General features: G+C 41.5%; 2 protein-coding genes across 2 annotated transcripts; both read right to left on the reverse strand.

The window, feature by feature from the left end:
* Window positions 1–13,576: 13,576 nt before the first annotated feature.
* twist1a (twist family bHLH transcription factor 1a) lies at window positions 13,577–17,605 on the reverse strand. The gene is made up of 2 exons (XM_005928550.2): window positions 16,841–17,605; window positions 13,577–16,399 (listed from the first exon to the last, which is right to left on the reverse strand). The coding sequence occupies exon 1, from the start codon at window positions 17,414–17,416 to the stop codon at window positions 16,868–16,870; it is 549 nt and encodes a 182-aa protein (XP_005928612.1). The 5' UTR covers window positions 17,417–17,605; the 3' UTR covers window positions 13,577–16,399; window positions 16,841–16,867.
* Window positions 17,606–18,789: 1,184 nt separating this feature from the next.
* On the reverse strand, window positions 18,790–22,140 carry LOC102312113 (fer3-like protein). Its single transcript, XM_005928549.2, has one exon. The coding sequence runs from the start codon at window positions 20,205–20,207 to the stop codon at window positions 19,758–19,760; it is 450 nt and encodes a 149-aa protein (XP_005928611.1). The 5' UTR covers window positions 20,208–22,140; the 3' UTR covers window positions 18,790–19,757.
* Between the last annotated feature and the right edge of the window lie 650 nt (window positions 22,141–22,790).

Raw genomic sequence — 22,790 nt, forward strand, 5'->3', positions numbered from 1 at the left:
TCTTGGGGTAATTTTGGTAGGTTGACCACTCCTGGGAAGGTTCACTACTGTTCCAAGTTTTTACCATTTTTAAATAATGGCTCTCGTCGTGGTTCACTGGAGTCTCAAAGCTTTAAAAACGGCTTTGTAAACCTTTCTAGACTGAGGGACGTCAATGAATTTGTTTCTCACCTGCTTCTTAAGATTGTGGCAGTAAGTGCTGTATTTCTAAATCTTTTAGCCTACTCCACTTTGACTTGCTCTATTTAAGTGATTTCTTGACCCAACAGGTCTGGCAGTAATCAAGCCTGGATGTTGCTACTTAAACTGAACTCAGCTTTCCAGAAAATCTAGTTTATCACAGTCAGTTCATGGCTTAGATAGCTTTTCCCTTAATAAATAGAATCTTGGTTGAAAAACTGCATTTTGTTTGGTTTACTAAGATTATTTTTTATCAGTATAAACATTTGTTTAATAACGTGAAAAATGTAAGTGTGAAAAATGTGCAAAAAACAGGAAAACATCAGGAAGCTGGCAAATACTGTTTCTTGGCACTGCATTAGTTCATTTACTGCAAAAGATTCTGTACAGAGGTCATAGCTTGCACCACCCAGTAAAACACAAAGCAGTTAACAATGGCTCCACCTACATAAACAGACCTCTTTCACTACATGAAAATGGTAGGTAAACAGAGGTGCCACTAATAATGTTAATTAAGGCTTTGCACCTGAAACAGCCAAACCTTCCTTAATGTTATTTGTAACAAGTTTTACATAATATTTCATGTCAAAATAGCTACAATTTTAAAGAAACGTCAATAATTAAATGCTAGCATGACTTTCTTTCACTCAGTGGTATTTAGTAGTTTTGATTTGATTCTCCAGTGCTCTAATAAATAGAAGAATTTTTTACTGCAGTATGTGAAGCCTAATAAATGTATGGTTTAATAATATGCCTGGCAGTCAACCTCATCAAACACATGATAACAAAGAAAGATCAGTGTGCAGTTTGATCACGTGTTTGGCAGTGGCTACCTGCAAACATGGTACCAATGCATAATTCATTGCCCAACTGCGATCTTCATTAACCTGTGCTCTACCTTACATTGCCTGGCAAAGAGAGGACATTGGAGGAGGTTGTACAAAGGGGCAGAGACAAAGGATCTCAGAGTGAATAAAAAAGATGGATGCAACAGAGATCTATGTGTTGTTCTAGGTCACAGTACCTGTCTCCGAAGTGACAGCCACATCTGAGTCACACAGCAGGTAAGGGTGAAAGAAGACAAAACAGGTGCCTGCAGGTCCACGAGAGCAGAGAGCACACGTTGGACTATCCATTCTTTAATACACAGCAACACATAAGAGAGAGCTCCTTAAGCCTTTCATGTTTCTTATGTCTCTAAATCCCTTTACTGTTTCTTGTTACTGTCAGCTGATTGCTCGCTCTCAGTCTCACACGGGCACAGTGAAAGTTAATAACAGTAGACTTTATACCCTTGGTTTATGAGTTACACCGCTGTTGTAATCAAAACAGGTAATGAACTAAATGGTGCCTTTGCAAGGTGTAGATACACCTAGGTTAATATTAGGCTATTTATCGTATGCAGTAAGAAGAACAACAATCACTTGTTGATCAACCTGTTTGGGAGGTATGCTCATGTTTGTATCATAGGGCTTGGCTTTTTAAAAATAATAATAATAATAAGGCCAATACAAAAAGTAACTTTGTTTCATGATTTTGCATCAAACACATGAAATGCACTTGCTCAAAAAACATAAAAACCGAGGCATCTTCAGAAACTACAGCATGTGCAGCGTCTAATTGACGTTGTTGCATCTTTACCACTAGATGTCACCGTCAACCCAAGTGAAACTCCAATGGGGGAAACTCCCGTGTCAAATAAATCATCCTGTACACCAGGGGTGTGCCGTGACTTCTACACGAAGGCAAACCGTGAGGACCCCCACCTCCAATATAAACAAGCAGACAAGCAAACAAACTTTCCTTCAATCTTCCACTCTGGACCTCATTAAAACATACAATTCTGACAGCCTCTTGCTGCCCATTTTCTGGATGTCTACTCCTTTCTGTACTTCTGAGGAAGAATTGCTTATGTACTTATGTGTTTATAATCTAAAAATCTACTATTAGTTGACAATGATGAGTGGTGAAATTTAAAAAACAAACTAACAAGAACAAGAACAACATTTACTTTAGCAAAAGTGTCAATAAAGCATAAAGAAAACACCTCACTATGCATAAATATGTATTATTGGCAAATTTTACATAAAGTATCAAAAGTAAAAGTATTTATTCTACAGAATCAGAACATCAGTGTTATATGGATAATTTCTATTACTGCTGTAGACACCTTTTATTCTGTTTATTCCACAGTAGTACATCACATGTTTGTAATGTAGCTGTCCCAAACCATGTAGCTGTAATGTGAGAGTCACATGTTTCTAAAAAACAAACAAACCCATAAACAAATACAGCTTTTAACTGGGTCAGAAACACAGAAATATCTTTGAGAAGTATATTAAAAATATTTAATATAGACTGTGTGATGTTGTTAACTGTTTATATCAACAGCAGGCTTCAAATATTTTTGGAAAATTAAGTTGGCGTATAACTAGCTGTATCAAAACAGCGTTGTACATTTGGGAAATTGAGTAATTTCTCTGGTAATTTGAAATTGTTTGTGGAGCCTGCATCTCTTTAACTTCTTGTTTTTTTTTAACTCGACATGTTAGGAGCTCATCTCTCTGTCATTAAAGGTTTCATTACTAACAGGCTAAACAAGCTTTTAAAAGTCACAAATGTTGGCCAAGGTGGTTATTAAGAGAATAGTTATCTGTTAAAATGATAAATGTGAGTGCTCATTTTCTTGCTAATGCTTCTTCTGTTTCCACACAAAGCAGATGGTAACTGATCTCAGAGACGTGGAAGCAGTCAACAGCACCTTGTCTAGCATGTTAATCTACCATCAGTTTCCCATCAAAGACCAGAGGTTTATTCACAATATGCATTTACAAAAAATAGAAGAAGCTGCTGCCTTTTAGCTTGACAAACACCAGCCACTTACTTTGAGACCACTTACCCACACTGATTTTAGTCACTCTATATGCAAGAGGAGTTAATCCTGCTTCCAGAGACAACAGCCAACTCCAGCCAAAAGATGGGAGTAATGTAAAGGATGCATGGGAACAGGCATGGCAGAAGACTGAGAGAAAAGGAGAGCAGTCACTTTACTTTGGTATGTTTAGTTGGTGTCTGTTTATAAGTGTCAGGCAAGCACTGCTTTCCTTGCTTGCCCCAATGGAATACCTCTGCCGTACACATGAGTTACCTACACAAATCATTTCATTCACATTGTAAAATTAGAACAACAAATGAAAACTGCAGGAAAAAAATCACCTGCTGATCGTTTGTAGAAAACAACATTGACGCATTTAATAAAATGGTAATCAATCCCATAAATAGATACCATGAAAAGGTAGTTATTGTCATTAACAGTCAACATACTTCTTCCTAGTTATTCTCTTTCCTTTTAAATCTCCTCTGCATTTGAACAAAAGCATTTGACTCACTGAATTCAGGCATATCATGGACTAGTGAGTTCTAGTATATGATTACACTGAATCACAGTGATCATCTTTTACTGTATATGTTCATGATCGCCCATTCAAGAGGTCTGGCTGAAACAACACTTCAGCACACTAGCAGATGTGACGTTGCTTTTGGCATGTGGCACTGTTTGCAAGGGTAGCATCAGGTGTAATATACCTTAATATTTTCATTATGTCCTCCTCCCTCCAGTGGTTTTGTTCAATCTTTTCTAGACAGGCGAGAAACTGTGTTAGTTTGCAACAGAAATATTAGTCAGTCAAGGTATTATTCATAGTTTTTATTATTCAAATTAATCTTCTTTTCTAATTATTATTATTGCATTAATGATAATGCAGCATTTAGTGATTCAAAGATGTTCTAACACCACCCCACTACCTGGGGCTGTTGCCCTGACAGATGGCTGTGCCACTGCTCTATCTGTAAATGGAAGCTGTAAACCAGCAAGGGGGAAAGCAAACAGATGACAGCTATCCTCACCAGCACTGTTCTGAGGTACTTTGATGTAGAAAAAAGAATTGGCTGTAGGTCAGATTTGTCTGAATAAACTAGAATATAAGCAAGCAACTGGCACCTGCAAGCATGTTTCTGTAACAGGATGTGGACACAAATATGGAAGAAATCAAAGCTGGTGCTGCTAGCTGTGCTGAGGTTATCCCAAATCTGTAACACTAATCTAAACCTTTTTATGTTTACATCTTTAAACATGATACACAGTGTCACTAATAGAGACGCACAAATCCACCAGTCAGGCATTCTTATATGTTAGATTATGAATTGGTACTTTACATACACATGCACAGTGGTGCAGATAAACAGCGCCTCACACACTTACGTTTGGCTGTGGGTATCAGTCAGTTTTTCACTGTGAGTGAGGAAGATACAAAGTTCACTAAACTAAAGTGTAGAAGAACCACACTAAAAATGTTCATAACTAAAAAGCTAATGAGACAGCTGAATCACCAACACCCAAATGATCTAAAGCTAAAGCTAAAGCTTGCTATAGCTCAGATACTTTTGACTCTGAGAGACTAGATTTTCCAGGCTGAGGGAAAAAATTGCACTAAAGCTACAAAAGAGCAGAAAGGACCAAGGACCATTTATCAGTTAACCTTATTGTGTAGTCACATACAACTTGACAATTATTACTTAAAAAAAAAAAGATTTGCTAACTTCTTAATAAGTATAGTACACTCCTGCTCTTTTTTGTAAGCCATCAAGTGACCTGAGCCATGGCACTCATGATGGTTTGGCCTAGAGGAAGTCATAGTTCAAAGGTTAGGAGGTGGAATGTGACAGCCAATGGTAATGTAATGACTAAAAAAATAATCTGATATAGATATGTGATATATGTCTTTGTTGCTGAATAAAAACATTACTGTTAATTACTGTTTCTGTCAAAAATGACACTATAAAATGTCCATAGACACCCTGTATGGAGGGTCACAAGTGCCAAAATGAACGAACTAAATATATCATTAACTATTTAAATAAATATGTAATTAATTAATTAAATCTATAAATAATGAATTGAAGCTCAAAGAGTTGCATTTAAAACATTTTATAAATAATTGATTTCCAGTTTTAATTAATCAAGGCCACATTTAACCATTTAGTAATGTATTTAATTGAATTAATTTGGCAGTCCTGGCCCTCCATACTTTGATATTAACTTTGTCTCTGCAAATACATTTTACATATATTGTTCTTAAACGTTTTGCACTTGTCTATAGTGATGGGGGAAGATGAACTTTGCGGCACAATGCTGATCTTTGGTTGCATGTTTTGGTTGGTTTGGTAGTGTGTTGCTATCTCCTGTAGGTTATAGTGGCAGGGTGACATGAGGAAGATTAGGGGTGACACTGGCTAAATGTTTGCAGATGAGGGCTCCCAATATTTAATCACCATGGTAACAAGGGTCACCAGGATGGGCCAATGGGCCAACTAGCCCAGGGGTATTATGGGGCAAGATGTTTATTTCAGAATCAGATTGTGGGTATGAATGTGTGCATGAGGAAGCTGTTTGTGTGTGCGCGCACGCTTGCGTACGTGTGTGTGCCCTCAATTGTCCCTTGACCACATGCCTGAGGGAAAAGTGTGCTTGGTCAGTGCTCTTCTAAACTTCACTTAACACGACCTCCCCCCCCCTAACCTCAGCATAATAATCCACACTGTTATAGTCTTGGCAGGATGAGGTGAGTGGACACTTCCTAATGGCCAACAACGCATTCATTTTAATGCTGTGTGCACATTCCCGTGGTCCAGTAGTAGCCATGGCAGGCATACACAACATAAGCTGGCTAGTTCACTGTCCTTGTGGGAAATATACTTCTCACTGAATAACATTTGGTTTGATATTGCACAAAGACAGAATAACAAGCCACATGCCACCTCAGCGCAGAGAGCAGGCTCCAAAATTACATCACAGAGCTGCACAGAGGTCTTGAGAATGCCACATACTCACCAAAAGGCATTACAGGTTGGGAGGAGGTCACATTTAAAAATTACTCTTGCTAACATGGATTGAGCATTTTTTTAAAGATGTCTAGTAGCAGGCACTTTGCAGATGTGTTAAAACGCAATTACCCACATAGCAAGCAGGTATGGCCCCGATCTGGTATCAAGCTGGCACTGTTGGCTGACTTCTGGCATGATAAGATGTGTGTCATCCAGATATGGGCCAGGCCTGGCATAGACGGCACTGTCTATGTAATGGTATGCCACATCTGGCTCAATTGTGGTTTGGTTTATGTGGCCCAGGCTAATAGAAAACAGGTCTGACCCAGATCTGGCATCAAGCTGGCACTTCTGACTGACTGGTGTCATGGCAGAGTGTATGTCAACCAGATGTGGGCCAGGTCTGGATGGCACTATTTATGTTCCTATTTTCCTATTTTAGTTAGAAGATCCAAATGTCATATTGCAATACTATACTGCTATGGTAGCCAATGTTTCAAAAGCAGGTTTGTGAGTGTACACTTTATCCAAACCTAGTGAGGGTTTACTCATGTTTACCACTGGGTGGCTGTAGCTCAGGCAGTAGCGCAGGTCCCCTATTAATCGGAAGGTTAGTGGTTCAATCCCTGGTTCCTCCTGTCTGCATGTCAAGAGTATGAATGTAGTTAGGAAGCACTCCGTTTAGAGAGATTGGGTGAATATGGCATATTGTATAGAGCACTTTAAATAATCCAGGAGGGTAGAAAAACGCTATAAAGAATCAGTCCCATTCACTGTCTGAACAGAGTTTCATGATGTTATTACTATTATGTTCCAGCACATGTTTTTGTTACATGACTTGATTAAAGTACACATCAGACTGACATCTGGCCCAGCACAGGGCCAGCAGTGTGTCTGCAACTGGCTCGTGGCTGCACACAACTTACGCATGGCCCACATACTGCAAACAATGATGGCCCTTTGGTGGCCCATATCAGGTTTGCCAGATGTAATCCACACATGGGCCAGCACAGGACCACCAGTGTGTCTGCAACTGACCTTGTGATGGCCCATGTGTGGGCCACCTCTGGCAAACCAGATCTGGGCCACCAAAGGGCCGTCATTCTTTGTGGTATGTGGGCCATGTGTAAGCACATTGTGTGGGCCAAATCGGGGCCATACCGATTTTGCTATGTGGGTACAAGTCCCACTCACCTGCTATTCAAACCTCCTGTTTGCAAAAAGGCAGCATATCAGATGAAAGTTACCTTTTTTTCAAACAGTGAGTAGTGGCTCCGAGGGACAGATAAATAAGGTTTAACGTAAAGAGTGAATCAGACTGCAGCAGAGTCCAAGGATTATATGCATCTGAAAATAAGAATAAAAGGTCCCTTTTTTACCAAAAAAATTTAGTTAGCACTGTTACGGCCCTAGCAGGGCCTCCTCCTGAAGGTGCCTGTGTGGGCGTGTCCCACCACCTCTTCTGCCTGAGGTGCCACCTTTCCCTGTTACACAGCTGACTCACATCAGTAATTAAAAGTATTTAAGCCCAGGGAAAGGTGAGCTCTGGGCCAGAGTGCCAGTAGTGTGGTTACAGCTTGTGAGCTGAGTGGTTGTTGTGTTTCCAGCTAGTGAGCTGTGTTTTTTGTGGTTTTCAGCTAGTGAGCTGCGTGTCTGTGTTTGCAGCTTGTGAGCTGCACTCTTTTTGACTTACTTTGTGCTTTATTGCCTAACATTTGAGTTTTGTTTGTTTTCTTAAATGGTGATAGCGGCTTGTCCGTCTCTTTTAGTTGAGCTATTTTAATAAAACTCTTTAATTTAACCCTTTTGCCTCCTTGACTCCTTTTTCTGACCCGGACACTTATTGTTACTTCCCCCTCACCGCCTGGACCATTTTAGGGGAACGTAACAAGTGGGGGCTCGTCCGGGATCGTTGAAAAGGGAGTTTTGAGTTGGAATTGGTTTTTGATTATCTGGGGTTTTTTTCACCTTTAGAGATTCAACTTCCCAGTTTAGTTAGGTGAGTGTCCAGCTGAGCTTCGTTTTAAGTTCTTCCTTCTGGCACTCTTTTGTTATTTTGCCTTTTTTATTTTCGGAGTAATCCTGGGCGGGGATTAGTTCCCTGTTGGGGGTAGGCAATTCAGGGCTCCGGTCGCTGAAGTTCTGCCTTTCAAGTTGCCTCGAGCCCAGCACGCTCCAGAAGATAGGTAGGTAAAGTTTGTTGTGCTTAGGAACTGGGTAAGTTGTATTTGTTAATGTGTGTGGCAAGAGGTAAGTTGGTCAGTTAAAGTAAGTTGTGTAGTTTTCTGTTAATTGTTCAGTAGTCGCTGAGTGAGTTGGCAGACGGGTGTGGTAGTGTCTTAATTAGGGTGTGTTTGCTAAGCCTTCTCCGCCCCCGAAATGGATGATACAGCTATCAGTGCACAGGTGTCTAGAAGCTCGTTTGTGGGCAATAACATCCACCTGGATGTTATAGTCAAAATCAGGCTGTGTAAAAACTCTCTGTATCTAATTTTAATAATATGTTTTTTAAAAGGAAGAAAGAAAAAAAGGTATTTTTCATCCTGTTTTGACTGGACGTGCTAAGAAAAGCGGTGAGGTCACTAAAAGGAGCTTATTTTTTACAATGTCATTCGCCCACACTTTGTGTTCAGCCGGGTGGTTTTATTGTCTTTTCAACTCTATTTTCATCCTACCAGTACAAAAAAGTTCTTTTTAGTCTCCCCCTCACCCTTTTTGCAGTTTGGTTTATACAGTAAAATAATACGTCTGTGGCGATAAGGTAGATCTGTGAATGTTTCACTGTTCAGAAGAGTTCAAATAAACCTGCTTTATATCCATTTAGGAAATTCCACAAAAGCGTTGTGGGCAGGAATACCACAAGTCTTCAGGGAACACCAGAGCAGAATATTTCCCGGAATTTTGGGGGCCTGTACACCCACAGCAACAGCAGCAACGGCGGTTCGTTTTGAGTCAGAGCACAGCTCATTTTGAGATATCACAGGTAGCAAAGCTTGTTTGTCTCCCTGACTGTGACTCTCTAGAGGACCAGAAATTAAATCCAGTAAACGGAGAGAAGGAGACAAGGCAGGAGTATTGGGTGCAGGGTAGGGAAAATACAGGAGATGAGAAAAAGTGCATTTTTTAAATGGTGAATAATTTGTACGCCCTGACATGATGCTGTGCAGGACCACTTCCTGTGGCTCGGGTTTCAGTGTGTAAATGTGCTATGGGGGGAGGGTCTGCTTCCTGAGCTTTTTGCAGGGGTTATGGAAAAAGTTGGGAACAATATGCAGCAAGTTGAGGATTTTCTTAAAGATCAAAAAAACTTTATTGTAGATTTATAATGGAGTGTAATGGGGATAAACTGAGAAGTTACACCCCCTTTCCAAAAATGCTTTGGAGAGACAGCATTTATTTATTTATTTTTAAAAAGAGGTTATAAAGTTCAAATGGAAACATTTACATTTCATATACCAAATATAGACCATATGAAAAATTAAAAAGTTTTAACAGTGTGGATCTATATTATATCAGCATTTAAGCTTCTTTACCTGCATATTTATTAAGTATGGGATAAAAATGAGGATGTATACCTTAGTCCATGCAGGTGCTGATTACATGTGTGTGGCCTTGGGAAGTGTTGGGAACCTTGTTCAGACATTATGTTTTTCCTCCCTCTGTACATTCACACCAGCGCACCTTTTAATAGGAGAGTTGATATCCCAGCGGTGCCTTTCCTAATAACCCGTGTTTACCTTAAAGCTACAGAGCCGAGATTTAACAACAGTCACGGTCTGTTATTGCGTAAGACTCTCCCTCTCAGATGTCCCACCTTTTTATTTTGATCAGTTCTTTGCTTTATCCTTTTAATTTTGTTAAATTAATTTGCCTCTCTTCATTAATTTCCTTCTTTTTCTCTCTTCTTCTCTTTATGCTTTGCTGTGTGCACGTGTGTGTCCAGCTTAGGGCTTGGCAGCGTCTCCTCTGAGGTTTCTGTGGCTGCAGGTAGCGGACCTGTTCACTTAAACACTGTACCTCTAATGTACTCCAGATGATCCAACTATTTATAACTCACACACACACACACACACACACACACACACACACACACACACACACGAGTATACACACACACACACAACTTTACTACTCTCGCCTGTTGTAATCCCACTGCCTGGATTTTTACTATGCCATCATTTCTTGAGATGAGTTTGTTCGAAACACACGCACATACAAACACACACACACGGTTTCTCTAATATGTCTGTCTTTGCATTTTACTCTACTTTTAGTCTCAGGACCTTTTGCCACCCCTTTTTAAGAGGCGGTGTTACTTTACACTTTTCCTGTTGGTATGCCATGTCTAGAGTTTACCCATGTGTGTCTAAGCGTGTGTGTGTGTGTGTGTGGAGAAAGAGAGTGGGTGGGTGGGGAGGGTTTGAAAGTTGGCACTTACCTTTACCAGGCAGCCGGGGGAACAGAATTATGGGGCATTCAGGCCAGTTTTACTGGTCTTGAAAAAACATGCAAATAGGTCATATGACACCAACCTCCAGGCTTATAAAATCACAGAAAAGGGGGGGGGGGAGAAGAGGCAGAGACAGAAAAACAACAGTCAGAAGAGCAAAATTACAATACTAAACTAATACTGAACAGGGTAAAAAACACACACACAGATTCAGAGCACAATTGGCTAAAAAATGCTGGCCCACAATAATCATTGCATCAGCAAGACTTTGTTTTCATGCAGTCCCTGAATCGTTCTCTTTATCTCGCTGTGGTTGTATTCTTTTCACCTACATTCTCCAGCTTTGTGCGCACACACTCACACACATGCAAATTTTTAGCCAGCAAATATAGAGGCCTGATGGGTGTTTTTGTCTTTGTGCATGCCAGTAAACAAAATGAGGAGAAAAGGAAGGAGTTTGAGAAAGACGAGGAAATTAGAGCACAGAGAGAGAGAGATGATTTGATGATAAAAGGAGTAAGCAAAGGAGCAAATATGACCAAGAGGAGGGAGGAGTGGGGTGGGTGGAGGGGATTTGGGCTAGGAAAGAGGGAACTGGAGAGAGCTGGAAAGACAGAAACAGACCACCTCAAAGTAATGAGAGAGGGACCGAGGAGATAGAAATATAGAAAAGTGGGGAAAGAAACCAAGAGAGACCACCCCACAGTGAACACCAGTGGGAACGCCGTGCAGATTTTAAAATCTTATTTCTCTCCCAGCACAGCTCTCCTTAAACCAACACCCGAAGCAGGAGTCGATCTTACTGCCAAGCCATCCCTCACTCTGCCCTTCTGCATGTGTGCACGCACATACTGACTCATGACAGGGCCCCCAGAACGCTAGTAAACCACGGCTGCGCTCTGCTTATTGCCTGCAACGAGGAAAAGCTCGAAAACTTTATATAAGACGAGATGATGCAACACTCTGTTGCGCATCAGAAAAGCCTTGGTTACTGTGAACAGAGTTGAAACTATCATCTCTGCTATTAACGCAGCCAGGAAACATGCATTTCCCCTGCAGAAAGCCACAATCCCATCTGTGTGAATGGCCCTATGTGGTGTCAGACAATTCCCTCTCTCTGTGGAAATAACACACAACGTGTTGTGCTTGAACTGGGCCTTTTCAGTACTGATAGTCCACAGATCTGTGCATGATAAGAAACCACTGTGGTTTTCTAACGTAAACACATGAAGCCCCTATAACCTTCATCAACAGACACCCCCCGCCACCACCACCAAAGTTCCCCATTAAACATTTGGAAAGCTTAAATCCAATAAAGGATCTTTGTATAGGGTGGAGTAAATTAAGTTAGGACAAAGAGCCTATATGTTTGAATGAGTCGTGCTGCCCTTTGATAAAGAGCCTATGTTTATACTGGTAAAGCGGAGCCACTGTGATATTGTCTGGTATGTGGAGAGTTATAAGAGGCTTATGTTTAACTCAGTCTGAAAGATAAACAGCCTTAGGCAAGAGAGCTGAGAGGATGCGTATACTTTTTTTTCCCTCTTGAGTTTTCTTCTTCTTTTGCTTTTTCTCACTGCTTTATCAGCGTGTTCATTTCTCACCTCCCACTGTAATCCAGGCTCCATCTTTCTTGCTGTTCTCATACTCTGTGCTGCATTTGACAAGTATTAGAGAACTGAGTGGGGCATTTTGTGGAGGTGAATTGGTGGCCCGTGGTCCAGCTTGGGGGTCACAGCATTCTGGGGACAGGGTCAGTTTGAGAGGTCACAGGTCAGCACTGATGGGTGCAGTTGGCACCGACCTCAGGGAACGTGTGCGAATTAGAGCTCATTCTATTAACGGTTTCTACCCGGACTTCCTGTCACTCTCTGTTCCTGTACCATTAAAACAACAAACCATTTTATAATATACCTCAACATCATCTTGTCCTCCTGCCAGATAGGATTTGGTTATTTTTCTCTTTTCTGACTTCAGAGACATTGTCACGTCATGACAAGGAAACTTAAATTCTTTTGCAAAATAAATAAATAAACAGAAGAAAACTGAGTACCATTTTGACTTAATGCATGCTTATTTGACTTAGATGAATACGTTGTTTTAATAACAAACACATGGGAAGTTTAAAATATTAAGAAGGTTTTATTATTCTTTGGTAAATTTCAGAGTGCGCTCCTCGACAAGATGCACAGTATTGTGCAAAACTCTTGATCCACCCTTTATTTCTTTATATTTTACCATGAAAATGGAAAATAGATGCAACAGTTTATTAAAATATGTGAAAACATAAATAGAAGCTACACAGTTTATAAGGCAAAAACAGTTTGAAAGGCAATAATCGGTATGACCACCTTTATTTTTCAACACAGTCTGACTTCTCTTAGGAAGCCTTTCTTGTCGTTTCTTGTCATAGTCTTCAGGAATACTTCTCTAGGCTCTCTCTTTTGATGTTTCTGCCTTTAGTTCTGTTCTTTGTCAAGATGATCTCACACTGCTCTAAAAATGTAGAGGTCCAGGATCTGGGAATACCAATACATCTATATGCTTTATATGCTTTTATTGCATTAGCATCTGTGTTTGGGATCATTCCCAAACAGAAAAATTGCAGCCAATCAAACACTTTCCAAATGATTTTGCATGGTGGAAATCTGTCGATACTTTTCTGTGATCATAATTCTATCAGTTTGGCAAAATCTCCAAAACCACTAGCTGAATTGCAGCCACAAACCATGCCACAGCCCCCGCCATTTTTTGCAGATGACTGACACTCACTGTCATTCCTCTGTGCGGACGTCCTCCATTTTTGATGAGGCTTCTTTGCTTAGCTGTGTGTTGTTTGAAGACAAAACGCTGGCTCATCCCTTGAGTTAGGTGCTTTTTTCATGTCTGAATGATTCATCAGTCAGTGTTAAGTGGCTTAACAAACAAATAAACATTACTCTGAAAATGGTAAGATGCAGGAACTGGACTAAAAATGAGTGAAAAAGCAGCCAATGTCCACAGACAAACTTTGAAAGACCTTCAGAAAGCCTGAAGACCTACTGCTCAAGACCACTTTAAAGATTACAACAAAGTCTGGCACAGAGGAGGAGGGCAACTCTAAAGCAATAATAAATCTAAAAATGCTCATTACTACTCTTATATAGCAAAAACCAAAGAAGTGTATGGACTTTCTTTTTGTCCAGTTTACTGATATATTACATCACTGACCAGCAGACATGGAGGGTTGGAGTGATACGCAAAGCACCATTTGTTTAATTTCACTTCAGAGAGTCAGAGAATGCTATGCAGATCTTAATTTGAGATATATGACGAAAACGCAACAGAGCACAAGTAAAAAAGAAACTCCAGCATACACACAAATACATATATACACCTACACACACACACACACACACACATGCTAACTGCCTCAGGTTGCGATGAAACACAGATAATTAGCTCTAATGGAAACCAGACTTAGAAATTGAGTCGCCCCCCCTCCGTCTGTCTCACCCAACTTCCTCCCCCTCCACCTTGTCTTTTTGTGGTGTTGAGGGTTAATGTAAACCAGGGCTTGTTACCCCATAATGGGGAACTTCACAGAGAGATGGGAAGTGAAGGAGACACAACACTAAAAGAAGTAAAGGAGACAAGTAAACCACTGTTAAACTACCTGGTCTTGCTTTCCATGTATAGCAGTGAGAAATCTATGTTTGGAAAGATTTACAGCTCCTGGCGTTACTAAAATACACACAGGCCTGCACCTTTGGCTTTTAGATCAGTTTAAGGACTGCAAGCTCAAAGCGAGGAGATATAAACGGTGATTAATGAGAGAGAGAGAGCGCGAGTGCGTGTGTGTGTCAGTATTCAAAGAGCCTATAAATCATAGCACACTTAAAACTAGAGAGCCAGATGCCTTCACACTGATAACAAGCGGTCATCCCATTACTTTTAAACATCAAAGTCGAGCAGGAGCTGAGGTTCAGGAGCCCTCCCCCTCCCGATTAGTTTCTCCCTCTCTCTCCTTCTCTGTGTGAAATGTATTTCCCTGTTTGGTAGGCGTGAGAAATCTCCCTGTGTGTGTGTATTAACCTATATGTGTTTGTGTGCGCGTGTGTGTTTTGAAGCCTCAGAGGTGACATTCCTCTGTGTCAGAGCAACAGCCTCAAGTTTAAGATAACACGTCCACGGTGATCTAAGGGTGGGAATCGATTCCCCCCGGTGGCTGGCGAGGGCTTTGGGTCAGCGCAGATGGCTTTACCTTCCGCACGCAACCCGTGATACAAAAACACAGCGATGCTCCCATCATCATCTCTTAACAACCCTACAGAGAGATAGAGAACTCCCTTAAGTGAGTCATGAATGACATCGGTGTGTTTCATCTCAAAGTGATATTCCTGTTGCACTCATAAAATAGCCTAATCCTACTTTATTTTATGGGAAATTGTAGCCTTGAAGCATTCAGTCAGGACTTATATTTGGTAGATATAGCATCAGCCAATGAGATACTTCCCATGTAGTCTTCTTGTCTTAATATAATCTAGTCCTTCCCTTCTTGACTTTAATGGTGTGTAACAGCCCAGATGCTGATTTGGTATTTGGACATATCACATTCAGCATTTAGGTGGAAAGATTATTTCTGTCCAAACTTGTGGTAAACCATCCAAAAAATATAATAAAAATAATTTAAAAAACCCACGATCATTCCTTTTCACATAATTTGCAATTTGTTTGTTTGTTTTTTGGCTTTTATTATTTAACAGCTACATGGAGTTTTATTAGTTAATCCCGTTTACAGTTTGGGCCAATTTTATCAGCTGTTTTGTTGTTAAGAAGAAATACTCTGATAATCCAATGTGTTTTATGTGGACTATAACTCGTTGGTATTTGTAAATTCCATCCAGCCTATTCTGTTTGCATTTTCACTTCTCTCCACCCCATCAATCTGTCAAGCCTCTCTGGGTATAACTGCTGCAGCACCTGCAGGAGACTCCCATGCTGACCTGCAGCTCAGTGGACATCTGGGAATATCATGCATGCCCCCCACAGCTCCAGATTCACCTTGTTGAAACAGACCATTGGCTAATTATGGCTTTCCCAGATCCCCAAGCTCAAGAAATCACTACGAAATAAGCCACTGAAATGAGATGTTTTCTTTTGCCCCGCTCCACTGTAGTTTGGTTACATGGGGATTCAACATCAAGCAAGAAAATAAGCTCTCTACAAAGACTCAAAGTACAAAGACCATGAAAATTGAATATGTTTCCCCTAACAAAAAAATAAATAAATAAAAAACATTTCTTTAAAAAAGTGACATTTATTCTTCTGTGTAAAAATAGAGGCTTCTAAATTCAGCTGATGGGCATGAAATTTCTTTGACGCAGCCCCTAGTTAGACCTTCAAGGAATATCCAGACCAGAAGAATGTACGATACTTTCATAATTTTATTTAAGATATTACCAAATATTTACAACACTCAAAATGCAAAGACTCTAGATCCATTTGGAATTCTGTGATACTGCAAAAATAAATAACCTTTATTTGAAATAGGGGGAGGAAGAAGTTTCCGACCTGTGTAGAAAAATAAATACAAAATACTTCATTTTCTGTGATGCGGTGTCACAGGGAATGTGGAGTGGTCTGTCATCTTTCTCTCGTGTTTCAAAACAGAGCCGTTTGTCAGTTTTTTTCTTTACAACATTCATAGTCGCAGTGGTCTTTCTTTCTTCATATCCGTCCTGTCTGTCCTAAGTGCTCCCTTGCAAACATTTCAGTCCGTGCAAAGGGAAATATGAAAAAAGCTGCTTTCCTCTGAGGCCTGAAGCACAGCAGCCGAGACTGGGGCCCAGGTGTGTTTGGCCTATTTTAGTCTGTCTGATCCACTGGTTCCTCAGTCTGAGTAATCTGTGAAAGAAATACTCTGGTTAAAACAAGTGAAAACAAGATGTTGGTGCGTGTTGGCCATGTATGTAAATGACAAAACCTGGCTGTGGGCTTAGGTGAAGAAAATAAACATGAAGCTTGGATTTCGTGGAAGAAATGCTATGTCTATTTCTTTGTAGCTATAAGATGATATGAGAATGCCATGTTTACAGCGATAACTCTGGTCTGTTGGCGCATAAAGTTGTAGTTGACATCTCTTTCATAATGAAATTAATCAAGCCTAATTAATATTAGAGGAAGTTTAAAAGAGTGAGACAGAAAAACTACAGCGACCTACTGGAGGATTATACATGACTGTATTAGTTTGTTTAATTTGGGCCTGTGCGTTAAATGCGCATAACCGGAACATTTTGGCACGGCTCGAGTTCCTGCTGGATGAAAAGTGAAAGGAGCTCAACCTACCGTACTGTGCCACCAAGAGCAGCCCTTCTAGTGGGACGTAGTCGACAAGGACCACGCGCCCCCCATCCTCCAGACTGAGAACGCATAGCTCAGGCGCTCGTGCGCCACGTAGTTGCAGCTGGTCCCTCGCGCGTCCAGCTCGTCGCTTTGTAGAACTTGGCAAAGGAAGTCGATGTACCGCGCTGCCAGCTTCAGGGTCTGGATCTTGCTGAGTTTGTCCGACGGCAGGGTGGGAATGATCTTACGTAACGACGTGAATGCCTCGTTGAGGGACTGCGTCCTTTGGCGCTCGCGGATGTTGGCCATCACGCGCTGCGTCTGCAGGTCGTCAAATGAGCGCGCTGGGCTACTGCTGGCCTCGCTGCCGCCGCTCCCGGTGCTGCCTCCTCCTCCGTCTCCGCTCTTCCTGCATTTCTTTTTCACCGGACCGGGGCTCTCCACGTCCGCTTCCTCCTCTTCGTCCGTGCTCCTCCGCGCCGTCCGCCTCTTCCTCGCGCCTCTCCGCGGCAGCTGTCGGTCGGTCTCCTCCTCACTGTTACCAGCGCTATCCATTGGGGAGGAGTCGTCTTCCCGCATTGTCTTTTCAGAAAGGTTTTCTGTGTCCTGTCAGAGAGTCACGAATCCCTGACTCAAATCCACTGAAGCGGTCACAACATCAACAAACACGAGAGGTAACAGGAGCGTGTGTGAGCTGGTATTACGGTAAATCTCGTGCGCCACAGAATGGGAGAGGTGTCTGCCAGACTGGGACGACCCGAGTTCTTATAACGGGGAGCAGGCAGGAGGATTTTGGGGCTTGCTGTGATTGGGTGGGGAGGGCCGTAACATAATACCGCAGAAAAAGAGAGTTCTTGCTATAATATTAGGAATTAAGAGATGGAGTGTTTTTTATTCGAGACTGGAAGGATGTAGTGGGGGCAGTGTTTGCTATTGGATCATTGTGCAAGCACTGTAAGACCTGTCTTAGAGATAAGTTATTTGTCTCTGCTCCACCCCAAATTATTTCTTCCCCAAAAGCACAATGCCCCCCCCCCCCATCACAACAACAGCAGCATTTATTACAGAATGCGCGAGTTATAATAATAATTTTTATTTTTATTTTTATTTTTATTTTTATTTTTATTTTTATTTATTTTTTATTTTTTATTTTTTTTTACATTGAATTAGAGCAGACCTCATTAAATGTCCAGGCTCTTTTTTTTGCTCAGTGTTAAATAAAGACCTGTTGTTGTTGTTTTCTTGTGTTATTTATTATTTAGTTTCAGGCTCGTTTTTTTTAAAGTGTGAATAGCAGGTTTTGTTGTTTTTCCAAATTTGCTGCACAGACTATCCACTGTTTGCGTCACTGACAATAAAACTTACAAATGGAAATCGCCCAGCAGTTTTACCGCTGTGTCATCGTGTGTGGAAATTTCATGCTTTCCCCCTCTTGCTGAAAACAATTCAAAGCCAATGACACAGAACAGAACTCTTCCTCTAGTTTTAAACATTAAAGTGTTTCTGTGCAGGCGTTTGACAAGGGAGCAGCGATCAGGCCCACTGAAAAACACATGAGGCTGTCACAGCAGGAGGTCGCTCCTCTAGTAGACCTGTGTGTTTATTTTCCCGTCAACGGCCTCGCGGTTGAGGTATGCACTTAAAGGGTTTGACTCCCGCAGGGATCTCGGCACCGCGGCTCAGGTTTAAAAGACGGCCCGTCACAGGGAGCTCTCAGGGCGGATCCGTGCTCACAGCAGGGACGGTGAAAGGCGGTGTTCGGCTGGAGCACAACGCAAATACCGGACGTGATAAAGATGGACCGAGGAGAGAGGAAAAAAGCACTTCACTGGCTCACACAGAGTCGAAACACCTACACATGACCACCCAGCTCCGTGGCCTGCTCTGCTGTGATCTAATATCCTAGTCAAAAAACAAAAAATACGTCTTCATGTGGTTGAAACTAGACCTGGCAACTTCTTGGAGGTAGTCTGTGGTGTGAATGGCCCACCGAGAAGCCTCACTTCTGATGAGGAAGGATGACACAAGAGGACCACAGAGGGCCCAGCCCCGCTCTCTTGTGGAGACACGGTCCCCCAGCGCTAAACAGCTTTGCCTCTACCATCAATCCAGGACTGAAAGAGGGCATCTGGTGTGGGTGGTGTTTTTGTCACTCAGTTTACCTTCATCTCACCTCCATGAATAACTCAATTTACACCTTAGTGACAAAGATAATCTGCAGCTTCATGCCGTGAGCCCTTGATTTGTGATTTAGATCCACTTTTAAACTCTTTTGAGGATATTTGGCCATCAAGGAGAAAACAATCATGATTCATGTGCTCTCGCTTTCTGAGTGAGGAAAACCTCGAGTTGCTTTTTTTTTTTGCCACACCCTTCAAGTGGCCAGGTGAGGCGCGTGCCTCTGTAGCTCTCCACGGTGCTGAAAACCACACCACTTCAGAGCTGTATGACAACAACCATAAGATGCTGACATTCATGCGTATCTCCTCTTAACGGATTTATTAAATGCGACAGTGTAAATATGTTTTGATCCAACACTGGCTGTAAACTGTCCATTTAAGCGGACATTATGGTCTTATTAATTTTAGTAAGGTTAGTCAAAATTAAATTTCACTTTGCTTTCTTTGTCGTGGCAGTCCAGGCAAAGAACACAAACATGACCATAGCGGTACTTTTATTTTCAAGCAACATCGATTCACATGCAACTAATGAAATCTCGGTTCTCACTGACCTAGTGAGCTTTCTCCAACGATGTATGTGTTTTTACAGCCACAAAAAAATCTGACATTTCTTAATAGAATCCCTCTTGTTGGTCCATACACGGAAAGTCAGCTGCTCATTTATGTCCGTGTCATTGGTGGGTTGAATGGCGCCTTCAGTCTAGTTCAGTCTGCCATAGATAAAGCTGAGCTGTTGTGTCTCAGGTGTCCTCCAGCAGGTCCATCATGAAGGAGATGTAGACGATGGCCAGACGCAGCGTCTCGATACGGGACAGCCTCTTCTCGTATGCGAATGTAGGAACTTTTCTCCTTAGTTCGTCAAACGCCTCATTCAGACTGAACATTCGCTTTCTCTCCCGCACATTGGCCGCCTGCCGCTGGACCACCGTGATGATCCTCCTCCGCTTGGCCTTCGTGTTCCCCCGGGCCCCGCGGCTGTAGTATCTCGGCGAGCACATTGCCACCTGAGCAGTGCGCACACCGTCCTCCGCTTCCCGGCTCCAGGAAGGCTCGTTTAACTGCCTTTGGCTGATTGGACAGGATGGAGCAGCATCCACCTGCTGCTTTGGTGCTAAAGCATATTTGTGGGGATACTCCATAACATTAATGTTCATCACCGTGGAGTCAATAAATCGGCCCTGCATTTCCATCTTCAATGCGCTGCAGTTTGAGAGAAAGTCTCTCTTTTGTTTTTCTGTTTAGAAACTGACTCCAATCAGAACTCTCAGACGGACTAAAGTCGTTCACCAGACACAGAATCCAAAGCGCCCAATCAGATAAATCCAACTTTCTCCAAATCCGGTCAGTGCGCTACGGGGTTAGATCCTATTGGGCCCAAGTCCAAGAGCTTCTTCCTGCTGTTTTAATAAGTCGCCTATACCACCTCACAGCGCGACATCTTTCATGTCCCTCTTGCTCTTAATTGAGCCCATTTTTGCCGTCAGTCGACCGGTGACTGGGATGAGAAAGACTTAAAAAAAAAAAAGGCAAACTCGACGGCCCTGCCAGTTGATGCACTGTCCTCCTGGAGGCCTTTAATGAGCATCTGAAGAACGAGGGCTCTTAACAGAGGGTCATGCAGTCTTGTTTGCACTCTCTCCTCTGCCTCAGAGGCTAAATAATGACACTTTTATCACTTAAACCAGCCAGGAGAAGGCCAAACAGAACATTCTCTAACAGTCACTACACACCACAAGCTTTTCTGTTGCAAATTAAAGCAAATAACTGTCCGTTCCCATGGCAGGACAGTGTCCACACTGCAGGGACCAACAAGAGAGCCACTGCTCAGCCTAAAACACTGCACTCTCAGAAAATAATGCACTTTAAGGCAAGGTAATTCCAATAAACTCATAAGGTTACTGCACTGCACACTTGTGGTTTGTAACTTATACAGACACCTTTTATGCCTGCATTGATAACATTATAACTTTGATTTAATCACAGCATTTTTGGCATTTTAAAAGTTGCAGATCAGTTTTATACTTACTCATTCACGTTACCTTAGCATATCTTGAATATCTCAGGGTTATAGGAGAAACCCGAGAGATATGGAGGTATAAGGGTGGACAAAAGGATGGAGGCTTTAAAGCCAGAGGCTCCTTGCTGTGTTTATGATCTAAAAATAATGATTTTTGTCAGACTGTATTCAGCTAACCTAAATAAATTCACAGCAATAACCCAAATTCCAAGAGTAAAATCATTATTTTACTCTACTCCTACTTCTGTGAGTTTAGAGTGTTTTTCACTGACATTATCTGAGCGTTCACTTGAACGGCGCATCAATCCCTTATTTTATTTTTCTTGATCATTTTAAATTTTCCAGCTTAATGTGATATTACCTTAACCAGCCACAAAGACCAAGAGCATAAATTCAGATCCAGCTGAGTAGAAAAGTGCTATATAAGTACAGTCCATTTGCTGTTTTACCTTTTACCTCATAAATGAATTGCCAGCAGAAAGGGTCACCTGCATGTGCATATTTAGCAACAGGAATTATTGTGGTGTCGGGAAGTGAATGCGCTGGTCTGAAAGTTGCTGAATTCAGCTTTGCCGGTGTTTTTGCAGCAAACTCATATGCTGACAAGCTGTTCCAGAGACATTTCTTATATCAGCCTAACATTCATAAGACGTTTTATGGATCATCTGAAAATGAGCTAATCTTTAATTAGTTTTCTTTTCTTTGTCCATCTTGGAAAGTTGGGTTTTATTCCGGATCCCAGAATTGCATCTCAGGAGTATCGTTGAGCACTGATTATGTCTGAAAGACCTCAAGCTGCCCCTCTTTTTTTATATTTTTCTTCCAAGAAGCCAGACTTTCTTCTGATTTCTTAAAGTGGACTTTCAAAGTTTTTCTTTGGACATTCACTATTTTATTCCCACTAATTTTCTCTTCTGTCCACTTTTTCTGATGAATGTTTGTTTGCTTGTTTTATTGTTTTAACTATTTAACACTGATTTAAGAGTCACTGAAGCATGAAAGACATCTAACTCAAGGAAGAATCCGTGTTGTGTCTGTACATAACAGACAACATAGCAGAGAGCCAATTTTAAATTGTATCCTTAGTCACTAGCAGTCTCTTGCAAAAACACATACTTTGTTCCAGTTTCTTTAGTTGAATCTACATAAAAATGCCAAAGGTAACACAATTTGTATTTTTTGAGCAACAAGTTGATTCCCAAAGAGCAAAAGAAGAACAAAAGAAGATGTGGCAGGCTTAAAACTTCTTCAGCAGCAGATGAACAGTTTCTGAAATTCATACAGTTAAGAAAGTATTGTTTGCTGAAGCCTCATTAGACACGTTATCAATCAGTGACAACAGGTCTCATGGAGTGATGATTACAAACTTGAAATTATTCATACAAATCCTTGTCAGTAAGTCAGGAGGAGGTCGTGAGAGAGGTACAAACAGGAGTGTCTACAGCCATCTGTAAACCACAGTGGAGGCTCTGTCATGGTTTGGGGTTGCACTTAGAGATCAGGTTTGATCCACCATGCAATACCATATCAAAAGCATCTGACTAGCTATAGTTTCATTTTTCATCATGACAATGATCCTAAACACACTGACAGTACAGTAAAAGCATACCTGGAAAGAAAAACACCCACTGGAACACTATTAGTCATGGATTAGGCTCCCCACAGCTCAAACCTCAACATTACTGATGGTGTGCGATCATCTTGACAGAGAACATAAAAAAAGGCATCAAACATCCAAAGAAGAGCTTTGAAGGTC

This window comes from Haplochromis burtoni, unplaced genomic scaffold (genome assembly GCF_018398535.1).
Source record: "Haplochromis burtoni strain Fernald_Lab_line unplaced genomic scaffold, NCSU_Asbu1 Contig_116, whole genome shotgun sequence".
In the NCBI taxonomy this organism is placed as follows: domain Eukaryota; kingdom Metazoa; phylum Chordata; class Actinopteri; order Cichliformes; family Cichlidae; genus Haplochromis; species Haplochromis burtoni.

What these genes read in the sequence shown, in the direction of transcription:
- twist1a (XM_005928550.2), bottom strand. Translation starts at nt 17,416, where the DNA reads ATGCGGGAAGACGACTCCTCCCCAATGGATAGCGCTGGTAACAGTGAG.
- LOC102312113 (XM_005928549.2), bottom strand. Translation starts at nt 20,207, where the DNA reads ATGGAAATGCAGGGCCGATTTATTGACTCCACGGTGATGAACATTAAT.